Here is a 12,788-nt window from a genome sequence, read left to right as displayed (position 1 = left end):
GCACTTAAATAAAAGTGACACCGGCTCATTTATTCCTTGAAACTGTATGCCTATTAAGAATATTATTTTGTATATTTTACATATTTTACAAATGTTTTCTACTCAAGGTGGTTTTGTATTTATTAGGAAACACACAAAAATTGTTTCACTTCAACATTAGGTACATATTACAATCTAATACAAGAGTTGTATTAACAAAATATTGGCTTTACAAAGGTAATTGTAATCTGAAAGGTATGAATTCAACAATTTCTATTTTTAAGTAGTTTGGAGCTGTGTAGAACTGCACTGCATTATATTGACAGCTGTTCTTGACGTTTTATTTATTTATATACATAAAAGGGACAAGATTTTGGCAACAGTTCTAAGTATGGTGCAATGTATTCCACACCAAAACTAACTACAACAACAAAAATAAACATTACTGTGTTTTTGTTAGTAATTTTTGTCATTTTGACATGTGCTTCTTCATATGTTGTAGCTCCATCTAAAAAAATAAATAGAAATACATAAAACCATGGATGCCACCACATGAACAAGAAATAAACTCAACAAAAAAGTGAATGGACGCTTTTGTTTCTTTACCTGTAAGGTCAGACGAATTCTCTTCTCCTCATCCAGCTCATTCATTAGAAGTTTAATTTCTTTGCTGGCACAGACACACACACAGACACACACACACACACACACAATGAACTCAGTAATACAAGAGCGTATGAAAAAAGTGTCATAATGCCTGAGGAGGAGCGTGCAAAAAGGCCCTACTTGTGTTGAGTCTTCATCTGTTCAAACTGCTCCCTAAGTTCTCTCAGCTCGGACTGCAGCCGTTCCAATTTGGGTGATGAGTGTTCCGCTGGACCTCTGCTGGCTCGAGGCTTGGAGTCGAGGTCTGGGGGGGTCTGCCTGGCATGCAGAACGGCTGAGAGAGCTTTGGGAAGCAATGGAGAGAGGGATGGAGACAATTGTGGGACAACATGTCTGGGTTCATCTGCCTGTGAAGAAGAATAGACAGCAAAAAAAAACATCCATCCATTTTCTGAGCCGCTTCTCCTCACTAGGGTCGCAGGGGTGCTGGATGTATTTGGGATGTGGGAGGAAACCAGAGTGTCCTGAGAAAACCCACGCAGGCACGGGGAGAACATGCAAACTCCACACAGGCGGGGCCGGGGATTGAACCCTGGTCTTCAGAACTGTGAGGCAGATGCTCTAAACAGTTAGCACCGTGCCGCCGCAAAAAAAAAACATTAAAAAAAAAGACTCATCTTGAAAGTAGCCATGTACAGTATGTGATTTTATACTATATATAGTATTTATATCTTAGCTTACAGATATATATATATATATATATCCATCCATCCATCCATTTTCCACCGCTTATCCGGGTCGGGTCGCGGGGGCAGTAGCTTTAGCAGGGATGCCCAGACTTCCTTCTCCCCAGCCACTTCATCCAGCTCTTCCGGGGAGATCCCGAGGCGTTCCCAGGCCAGCCGAAGGACGTAGTCTCACCAGCGTGTCCTGGGTCGTCCCCGGGGTCTCCTCCCGGTGGGACATGCCAGGAACACCTCACCAGGGAGGCGTCCAGGAGGCATCCGAATCAGATGCCCCAGCCACCTCATCTGGCTCCTCTCGATGTGGAGGAGCAGCGACTCTACTCTGAGATCCTCCCGGATAACCGAGCTTCTCACCCTATCTCTAAGGGAGAGCCCGGACACCCTGCGGAGAAAACTCATTTCGGCCGCTTGTATACGGGATCTTGTTCTTTCGGTCACGACCCACAGCTCGTGACCATAGGTGAGGGTAGGAACGTAGATCGACCGGTAAATTGAGAGCTTCGCCTTTCGGCTTAGCTCCTTCTTTACCACAACGGACCGATACAAAGTCCGCATCACTGCAGACGGTGCACCGATCCGCCTGTCGATCTCCAGTTCCATTCTTGTCTCACTGGTGAACAAGACCCCAAGATACTTGAACTCCTCCACTTGGGGCAGGATCTCATCCCCGACCTGGAGAGGGCACGCCACCCTTTTGCGACTGAGGACCATGGTCTCAGATTTGGAGGTGCTGATTCTCATCCCAGCACTTCGCACTCGGCTGCGAACTGCTCCAGTGAGAGTTGGAGGTCACGGCTTGATGAAGCCAACAGAACCACATCATCTGCAAAAAGCAGAGATGCAATACTGAGGCCACCAAACCGGACACCCTCTACGCCTCGGCTGCGCATAGAAATTCTGTACATAAAAGTTATGAACAGAATCGGTGACAAAGGGCAGCCTTAGTCCGACTTACTGCCAGATATGTGGACCAAACTCTGACTCCGGTCGTACAGGGACCAAACAGCCCGTATCAGGGGGTTTGGTACCCTATACTCCCGAAGCACCCCCCACAGGACCCCCCGAGGGACATGGTCGAACGCCTTCTCTAAGTCAACAAAACACATGTAGACTGGTTGGGCGAACTCCCATGCACCCTCGAGGACCCTGCCGAGGGTGTAGAGCTGGTCCACTGCTACACGGCCAGGACAAAAACCACACTGCTCCTCCTGAATCTGAGATTCAGAGGCACTGTCCCCGATGTCCACGCGATGTTGCAGAGGCGTTTCAACCAGGACAGCCCCACAATATCCAGAGACTTCAGGAACTCCGGGCGAATCTCATCCACCCCCAGGGCCCTGCCACCGAGGAGCTTTTTAACTACCTCGGTGACCACCAGAGCTGCATTCCGCTTGGCCAGCCGGTACCCATCAGCTGCCTCAGGAGTCCCAGCAGAACGATGGAGTCCCCAGCGGGAGCGCTCTCCAGCACCCCATCCAAGGACTCCAAAAAGGGTGGGTACTCTGAACTGCTGTTTGGTGCATAGGCTGAAGGCGGAGGGAGCTTACCCTCTCGTCCACCGGGGTGAACCCCAACGTACAGGCGCCAAGCCGGGGGAGCAATAAGTATACCCACACCTGCTCGGCGCCTCTCACCGTGGGCAACTCCAGAGTGGAAGAGAGTCCAACCCCTCTCGAGAGGACTGGTACCAGATCCCAAGCTGTGTGTGGAGGCAAGTCCGACTATTTCTAGTCGGAACTTCTCGACCTCACACAGCAGCTCGGGCTCCTTCCCTGCCAGAGAGGTGACATTCCACGTCCCTAGAGCCAGCTTCTGTAGCCAGGGATCGGATCGCCAAGGTCCCCGCCTTCGGCCACCGCCCAGCTCACACTGCACCCGACCCCTAGGGCCCCTCCCACAGGTGGTGAGCCCATGGGAAGGGGGACCCATGTTACCCCATGGGTGCAGGCCCGGCCACCAGGCGCTCGCCTTCGAGCCCCACCACCAGGCCTGGCTCCAGTGGGGGGCCCCGGTGACCCGCGTCCAGGCAAGGGAAAACCAAGTCCATTGTTTGTCGTCAACATAAGGGATCTTTGAGCCGTGCTTTGTCTGGTCCTTCATCTAGGACCTGTTTGTCATGGGTGACCCTGCCAGGGGCATAAAGCCCCAGACAACTTAGCTCCTAGGATCATTGGGACACACAAACCCCTCCACCATGATAAGGGGTATATATATATATATATATATATATATATATATATATATATATATATATATATATATATACACACATCCATCCATCCTCTGAGCCGCTTATCCTCACAAGGGTCGCGGGAGTGTAGGACCCTATCCCAGCTATCATCGGGCATAAAACCCACGAAATCAGGAATTCAGAAAAATAGAACACTGTGAAGAAATCAGCCCATATTTTGCAGGCCATAAATGTTGTAAACTGAGTGTCACATACTAATCATCTACTAAACTCAAAGCACCTGCACAGGTTTCCCCAGGTGTCATTAAATTGCTTCAGTTTAGTTAAATTGTCTTAGTTCGGTTCAATATGGGGAAGACTGCAGACTTGACAATTGGCCAGAAGACCATCATTGATACCCTCCGTAGGATGGGTAAACCACAAAAGTTTATAGCTAAAGAGGCTGGCTGTTCACAGAGTGCTGTGTCCAAGCATATCAATGGAAAGTCTAGTGGAAGGACAAAATATGGCAGCAGAAGATGCACCAGCAAAAGTGACCGTGGGCTTCAGTGGATTATCAAACAGAGAAGATTCAAGAATCGAGCAGAGATCCAGAAAGAGTGGAATGAGGCGGGAGTCAGAGATTCAAAAACCACCACATTCAGACGAATCCGGGAGATGGGCTACAACTGTTGGGTTCCTTGGGTCAAGCCACTTCTGAACCTGAGCCAACGTAGGAAGCGTCTCAACTGGGCCAAGAAAAACAAGGACTGGACTGTTGGCCGGTGGTCCAAGGTCCTCTTTTCCGGTCAAAGTAAAGTGTGCCTTTCATTCGGGAATCAAGGTCCAAGGGTTTGGAGGAAGACTGGTGAAGAACAGAACCCAAGCTGCTTGAGGTCCAGTGTGAAATATCCACACTCAGTCATGATTTGGGGTGCAATGTCCAGTCCAGGTGTCTGCTTTCTTAAATCCAAGGTCACCGCGACAGTCTACCAGAATGTTTTACAGGACTTCATGATTCCTTCTGCTGAGGATCTGTATGTAGATGCAGATTTCATCTTCCAGCAGGACCTGGCCTCTGCCCATACCATCAGAAGAACCAAAACCTGCTTTGATGCCCATGTCATCACAGTGCTTGACTGGCCAGCCAACTCGTCGGATCTAAACCCCATTGAGAATCTATGGGGTATTATCAAGAGGAAAATGAGGGGCACCAGACCCAAAAAAAACGAAGAACTGACAGCACGCATCAAGGAAATCTGGGCTTCCATAACTCCCAGGTAATGCCACAGGCTGATTGCCTCAATGCCATGGCACATCGAGGCAGTGATTAAAGCAAAGGGATTCCCAGCCAAGTATTGATTAACATATCGTTTTGAAAGTACCATATTTTGATTGCTTTAATGTGACCCTAATTTCTCTCTTTTCTTTCTACAAAAACTGAGAAGTAAATGATGATTTCATGATGATTTCAGTATTCTAATTTTTTTAAATTCCTGACTACATGAGTTTTAGGAGCTGGAAGCCCAAATTATGTAAAAATAAACAAATAAATACTTGAAATTGTTTAAATTGGGGGCCCTGAATCTATCATCTTTGAAAATTTAACTTTTTGAATGGAATTATGGAAATAAATATACTTTTCCATGATAAAAATTTTTTTTGGAGAGAGTCTGTGTATATATAAGTATACTTACAGGAAGGGAAGCTCCATTGTGAGTTGTTTCATGCGAATTTTCTTGTGGCATTGAATAATTCACACTCTGATTCCTTTTTCTTTCCATCAACAGTGTGCACCTGAAGGCCATGATGCAGGGTTTTGAAACGACTCATCAGCTATACTGCATTTCAAGAAAACATAAAACACTATAGTATTTATTCCAGGAACAAGATCAGAGAACCCCCAGGGTTCAGGCCTCTGGTAGAGGAAGTAAAGACCACAAACAATTTCATTCCTACTTTATATATCATTTGTTTGATCGTTTGTGTACATATTGCCTACAAAAAATGAAAAACAAATGTTTTTCCTCTTTCCTCCCAGATTTTTCTCAACTCGTCTTCTTCGGCAATGAAAAAGAAAGCACATTATTTACTTTATTTTACTCAAAACTTTTCAGTTGTTTAAAAGAGAGACAGGCATACAGTGGGTACGGGAAGTATTCAGACCCCCATAAATCTTTCACTTTGTTATATTGCAGCCATTTGCTAAAATTATTTAAGTTGATTTTGTTTCCTCATTAATGTACACACAGCACCCCATATTGACAGAAAAAAACGGAATTGTTGATTTTTTTGCAGATTAAAAAAGAAAAACTGAAATATCACACAGCCATAAGTATTCAGACCCTTTGCTCAGTAGTAGTAGTAGTAGTAGTAGAAGCGCCCTATTGAGCTAATACAGCCATGAGTCTTTTTGGGAATGATGCAACAAGTTTTTCACACCTGGATTTGAGGATCCTCTGCCATTCCTCCTTGCAGATCCTCTCCAGTTCTGTCAGGTTGTATGGTGAACGTTGGTGGACAGCCATTTTCAGGTCTCTCCAGAGATGCTCAATTAGGTTTAAGTCATGGCTCTGGCTGGGCCATTCAAGAACAGTCACGGAGTTGTTCTGAAGCCACTCTATTATTTTAGCTGTGTGCTTGGGTCATTGTCTTGTCGGAAGGTGAACCTTTGGCCCAGTCTGAGGTCCTGAGCACTCTGGAGAAGGTTTTCGTCCAGGATATCCCTGTACTTGACCGCATTCATCTTTCCTTCGATTGCAACCAGTCGTCCTGTCCCTGCAGCTGAAAAACACCCCCACAGCATGATGCTGCCACCACCATGCTTCATTGTTGGGACTGTATTGGACAGGTGATGAGCAGTGTCTGGTTTTGTCCACACATATCACTTAGAATTAAGGCCAAAAACTTCTATCTTGGTCTCATCAAACCAGAGAATCTTATTTCCCCCAATCTTGGAGTATTTCAGGTGTTTTTTTTCCACAAACTCCATGTGGGCTTTCATGTCTTGCACGGAGGACAGGCTTCCATCGGGCCACTCTGCCATAAAGACCCTAAGGAAATAAAAAGACAGGGATCGGTGTGCTCAGAGCGGTAGGAGGTTGTAACTGCGTACAACTGCGTTCTCCTCGCGAGTAAAAAGAACCAGTCTCTTGTCTTCCTTCCTTGTTTATTGTTTATTAAATGTTCTAGGTTGTTTGAACCTGACATTAACTTGGTCCTTCAAGCCGGATGCCAAAAGACCGGAGGATTCCAGCGGGTGTGGTGGACTCCAGAAAGACCGTGGCCACGGCAGGCTCCCTACAGTGAGCCTAAAGATCATTTTCCAGGACTGGACCTCAACCTGCCAGCTGGGATCTGACGGTTGACGGACAATGAGGACGTCAGTGCACGTTGGACCAATCAGATGACAGCAATTCCATACTTCCTTTTTGAAACATTGTATACGTTGTGGGCAAGAACAGATAGCTTTGTTCAGTCTGCACTGTCTCTGCTGAGGCTAGAATAAGCGTAGCTACTGACCCAGAGCTCTGTAAAATGTATAGACTCCTCTGTCAGGTATAAATTGGTTGACTTTTAACACGTCGTTATAATTGTAGCTCTTTCACGAAAACGAACACGCATGGAACCTCGAAAGTAATAGGTGATTATAAAATTCAGGTTTCTACAGGTATCAGTAGTGGTAGAAATTGACTTCAATCCACAGCCAAGAGGGGAAATCTGGCGGTGGTGTGGAGATGCTAGACTATTTGATAAATTGCCAAAGAATGTAACAGGTCTCTGTGCTCTAGTAACTTTGTTGTTACCGGTATCGGCATATCGCAGGTCTGTACAAGAATTAACAGCTAGTCTATCCACTGTCATGCCAGATCATTGGCAACGTCAGAAAAGAGCAGCAGACTGGCAGGGCCAAAATGATCCAACATACATTGATCCCATTGGTGTTCCCCGTGGTGTTTCAAGTGAGTAGTAGTACAAATTAGTAGATCAAATAGCTGCAGGATTTGAGTTCTCAATCTGTTGGTGTACTACCAACAAAAACATAGACAGAATCAACCACATCCATTACAACGTGCAAAAATTGGGCAATTGGACGCAGAGTGGGTTTGAAGCTGTACATGAACAGCTATCAGCCACATCACTTATGGCATTCCAAAACAGGATAGCTGTTGACATGTTGTTGGCTGCGAGAGGAGGAGTATGTGCTATGTTCAGGAGAACAATGCTGCACATTCATTCCCAACAACACAGCGACGGATGGCAGTCTCACCGAGGCCATTGAGGGACTCCGAACCCTTAATGGTAAAATGAAGGAACACACTGGTGTTGACACCTCCATGTAGGACTCCTGGATGAATGCCTTTGAAAAATACAAAGCCATGGTGTCCTCAATTTTGGTATCAATCGCTGTTTTGGCAGGAATTTTGACCTTGTGTGGATGTTGTTGTATTCCTTGTCTGCGTTCTCTCATTAATAGATTGATAACAACAATAATCTCACCCATGGAGAACCGAATGGCTGAAATGTATCCTTTACTTGGTCCTGACCCTGAAGATAATGACAGTGATGATGATAATGATGTGCATTATGACCTGCCTGATTTGTTTCTCAATCCAGGTGACTATGAATAATGATTAACATTGCCTTTGAGTATAAATGTATTTGTTTTCATAAAAATTATCCTACAGTCGAAAATCTAACTGAAGTGACTGATGTAAGGTGATGTGAGAATTTGAGTAAAAATGTGATAAACAGGAGGGAAATGTTAGAATAAATGTACCTAAATTATCTCATGTTTACTCGAATCCTATTGCAAAACATTTATTCAGCAGTATAATGTTGATTGTATCATGAAAGTTGAAGTTGTCTGTGAAGAGGACTGTGCCCTCATCAAAAGATAGCGGCTGGAACATTTTGCGGTCAAAGGTTGAAACAATCAGCGCTCATGAAGAATCTGCATTATCATCTGCACAATGAGTTATATCTATGATTGTTTCACGTTGCTACTGTGTGTGCCCTTATCTCAAGATAGCAGCAGCAATGTCAGTGTAATTAGGAACCACCCTAAGGAAATAAAAAGAGAGGGATGTGCAGAGTGTGCTCAGAGCGGTAGGAGGTTGTGACTGTGTACAATTCTGTCCGTTCTCCTTGCGAGTAAAAGAACCAGTCTCTTGCCTTCCTTCCTTGTTTATTGTTTATTAAATGTTCTAGGTTGTTTGAACCTGATAGGTTGAAACAATCAGCGCTGATGAAGAACACATCGGCATTGTCATCTGCACAATGAGTCATACCTCTGATTGTTTCACGTTGCTACTGTGTGTGCCCTTATCTCAAGATAGCAGCAGCAACGTCTGTGTAATTAGGAACCACCCTAAGGAAATAAAAAGAGAGGGATCGGCAGAGTGTGCTCAGAGCGGTAGGAGGTTGTAACTTCGTACAACTGTGTCCGTTCTCCTCGCGAGTAAAAAGAACCAGTCTATTGTCTTCCTTCCTTGTTTATTGTTTATTAAATGTTCTAGGTTGTTTGAACCTGACACTCAGTCACAGTTATCTTTGGGTTCTTCTTTACCTCTCTCACCAACGCTCTAACTCTCCCGATTGCTCAGTTTGGCCGGACGGCCAGCTCTAGGAAGGGTTCTGGTCCTCCCAAACGTCTTCCATTTAAGGATTATGGAGGCCACTGTGCTCCTTGGAACCTTAAGTGCAGCAGAATCTTTTTTTATATCCTTGGCCAGATCTGTGACTTGCCACAATTCTGTCTCTGAGCTCTTCAGCCAGTTCCTTTGACCTTTTGATTCTCATTTGCTCTGACATGCACTGTGAGCTGTAAGGTCTTGTATAGACAGGTGTGTGACTTTCTTAACCCTTCTGTTATGTTCATTTGTCAGGGACATCAATGATGTTCCTGGGTCAATTTGATCCGGTGCATGTTTAATTAAACAAAAGATGTCCGAAACCCAAAAAATCCCAACAAGCGTTGTTAATATTTCATTACTAACTATTCTATCAATATTTAATGCAATCATGTTCCTTACCTCTCACACATAATGGTTTAATTAGGATAATTCACTCGTTTTTAATAAAAAAAAAAAAAGTTAAAACTTTTTTTTTTTTTTATTGTTCCACCACTTTATTACTTTTGAAAGACCAACATATAAAACACAATCGTTTTACATAACATTTAAATTTTGTTTGACAGACATGCACTATTTGTGAACCAGAAATGAACAAAACAACAAGCAATAGCAATATAACAAGGTGTGTGTGTGTCTGTCTGTACATCTATACAGCACACGAGTGACATGTCATCACACTGTGCTTTGTGCAAATTAATTTTGCACATTTCACACAGGTCATGCTTGTCTTGACATCATTAGATGGCCTGCAGACCTGGCACCTCTTCCTTTTCCCCCCAGCAGCAACCTAGAAACAAGAGGACCATGATTACTTTACTATGGTGTCTTTTTGGTGATCCCAAGACACACACGACACACTCTCATACACACACATGCACACTTACCTCACCTTCTGGTCTACTAGGTGCAGTCCTCTCCCGGATCTCCCTCACTGTGGTTACAGCGGCTAGTGTCTTTGGCAGGTGATGCCTCCGTTGGATGTGTGGTGTCACAAGTGCCTTCCCCAGCTCCTCTTGTACAGCTTTGACACATTCCAGTCAGGAAAGATCTCAGTCCAGATGACAAACGCATTATTGGCCGATACTGATGTCAGCACCAAGTCATTCGCTTGGTGCTGTAGGACCATGTTACTTTGTCCAAGTTGTCTACCCCCCCGCCCCCTTTGGTAGCATTGTAATCCAGGATCATGCTTGGTTTTTGGTCCTCTCTTGTGCTGATTTCAGCAGTTTTGTGCAGTGCTCATGAGCACAAAATTTTTTCCCTTTTTGGGGCAGTAAGACACTAGGGCTGTGGTGTCTGTGAAGGCAAACATGGAAGATTGACGGACATATTTGGGGATGAAGACCACTGTATTTCATCATTGTTTTGTCTTGCTTGGAGGAATAGGAATATCAATTCCCTCATCTGGTTCAAAATCAGAATCATTAGAATCAGAATTTAGCTCAAGGTAGTCTTCATCTTCAGACATCCTCTATTTCACTGTCATGATCAATGACGACTTCCAGAGCCTTCTGGACTGTCATCCTTTTGCTTCTGTTGCTCATTTTGGAAAGATCTGCCTGACAGAGTGTAATGTTGGTAGGACTCCCATGCAGAGAATCTTTTATATGTTTTGCCCCTCCCCTGGTGAGTGTCCACTGAATGTGGGTGGAGAACATAAATGGTTCCAGTCAAAATCGCGTGTGTGTGAGTGAGACTAAGTCTCACAGTTACAAAGAAAGAAATAGTCTTGACAGTTCTAACACCCTTTTACCTCTAGTTTGACTGGTGGGTCAAATTGACCCGAACAGTAGCTCTGTGATATAAACATGCAGGGGGTGGTTGGAAATATGTGAGCTGTTGATTGCACCCATTAAGGCAACCAGAAGAAGTTTCATCCTGCAAAAATACTTTGAACAATTTTAAAACTGGTCAATTTGACCCATAACATAACAGGAGGGTCCAATCAGTATAATCCAACACAGCTCGACTCCAACGAAGGTGTAGAACCATCTCAAGGATGATCAGAAGAAATGGACAGCACCAGAGTTAAATATATGAGTGTCACAGCAAAGGGTCTGAACACGTATGGCTATATATTTCAGTTTTCTTTTTTAATAAATCTGCAAAAATTTCAACAATCCCATTTTTTTCTGTCAATATGGGGTGCTGTCTATACATTGAGGGAAAAAAGAAAACAAATTATTTTAGCAAATAGCTGCAATAAAACAAAGAATAAAAAATTTAAGGGGGTCTGAAAACTTTCCGTACCCACTGTAGATGGGTAGAAAAGGTTCTGAGCTGTTTGTGTGTTGGGTTAAATATATTCCAAAGGCCAAAACAGACACGCATACATTCTTAAGCCATACAGTAGATAGCCCCATATTTTCTCCTATGTACTGTATACCTGCCAGGGCCATTAGGTAGCATACAGCTACATGTGCATTCCAGTTAAATGAATGAAGAGCTCTATCACAAACCTTTATAAAGATCATTATGCTCAGCAATGCTTATTCTAGTTGTGGTTTACAACTGTACAGCATCATACAGAAAACATTTGTATTTGAAACAGATTTGAAATACATTGGTCTATTAGTGAAACAAGTACACTGTAAAAATAAAAATTTTGGGGGGGTTAGGATTTATACTTTGAAGTTAAGGCCGTTTTATGATACATCACATTGTATAAATTGTTTCTGTCTTGCAGCTTAGAGAATAGCAATCATTGCAGGTTTTAAGAGGTATGAGTGCTATGGACTATATATACTGACCATCACGAGGGACAGAGAGGAATGCAAGTGTAGACAGAATTTCTTTCACAAATGCATCTTAAGTGTGATAGAGCATGTCAAAGTACATTATGCCTAGAGAATTTACAGAACTGATATTTTCTAGTTCTTCACAGGACTGCCATAACTTTAACATACAGCTAATGTTCAATACGTGCAGGAATCAATGACAGACGTCACTCACTGGTAAACATCTTAAGCCAACCGACCAGATTATTTTTCATTAATGTTCAGACCGAGTACACACACTTACCGTGTTTAGCAATCCTTCCCAGTGAGATACAGCATAAACTGTGGTAACTCAACACCAGCCATTGAAGCATGCTCAGTGTTTAGATGAGGGGTGCAGCATTAAGGGTTATGTTTAGCACAGGAACACCACCCAGCCCAGGAATATCACTAGGCCATGGAGTGAAGGGTGCCTCCAAGTGAAGGGCAAGTGCTTTTGGGAAGGGCGAGTCAGGATAGGGTTACATAAAAGCAGATACATATCTAACAGATCTGTGCATTTCATTCAGAGGACTTGTTGTTTTTGACTGATAGTAAAAGGTGAAATTAAATTTCATTTTTCTGCAGCAGAAACAGCATATAAATCTCCCGTAGTCGCTCTGAATTTTGTCAAATCAGTGCTTATGGAAGGATTACAGAAAACTACTTGGTCAATTAGACAGATAGTGGGGAACTGGCAGAAAAAAAACAGTAGTGCAGATAAAGTCCAGTCAGATCTAAATCTTTTTCAGATTCCAGATAAAAAAAAAAAAAAGGATGGGTCAAGGATTTTTATATGCATTTGGCTTATCAGTGAAAAATGTTACTTTAATGACAAAATTGAGCTATATGACAGAAGAGGGTATAAAGGAATGTAACTGTGATCAACATTTGG

The 12,788-nt window shown here is 43.7% G+C and overlaps 1 protein-coding gene across 1 annotated transcript; it reads right to left on the bottom strand.

Annotated features, from left to right (window-relative positions):
• Positions 1 to 85: 85 nt before the first annotated feature.
• On the bottom strand, positions 86 to 12,776 carry si:dkey-71d15.2 (SH3 domain-containing kinase-binding protein 1). The gene is made up of 4 exons (XM_061750772.1): positions 12,159 to 12,776; positions 766 to 928; positions 586 to 649; positions 86 to 487 (listed from the first exon to the last, which is right to left on the bottom strand). Exons 1-4 carry the CDS (start codon positions 12,226 to 12,228, stop codon positions 449 to 451), a joined length of 336 nt encoding a protein of 111 aa, XP_061606756.1. The 5' UTR covers positions 12,229 to 12,776; the 3' UTR covers positions 86 to 448.
• Between the last annotated feature and the right edge of the window lie 12 nt (positions 12,777 to 12,788).

Source organism: Phyllopteryx taeniolatus, chromosome 17 (genome assembly GCF_024500385.1).
Source record: "Phyllopteryx taeniolatus isolate TA_2022b chromosome 17, UOR_Ptae_1.2, whole genome shotgun sequence".
In the NCBI taxonomy this organism is placed as follows: domain Eukaryota; kingdom Metazoa; phylum Chordata; class Actinopteri; order Syngnathiformes; family Syngnathidae; genus Phyllopteryx; species Phyllopteryx taeniolatus.
The sequence above is the reverse complement of the archived record's forward strand: the minus strand, read 5'-3'. Positions and strand labels throughout refer to the sequence as shown.

What these genes read in the sequence shown, in the direction of transcription:
- si:dkey-71d15.2 (XM_061750772.1), bottom strand. Translation starts at nt 12,228, where the DNA reads ATGCTTCAATGGCTGGTGTTGAGTTACCACAGTTTATGCTGTATCTCA. An exon ending in CAGATGAAGACTCAACACAA is followed by an intron (nt 650 to 765) that starts GTAGGGCCTTTT and finishes TGTCTGTGCCAG; the next exon opens with CAAAGAAATTAAACTTCTAA. An exon ending in GAATTCGTCTGACCTTACAG is followed by an intron (nt 488 to 585) that starts GTAAAGAAACAA and finishes TTATTTTTTTAG; the next exon opens with ATGGAGCTACAACATATGAA.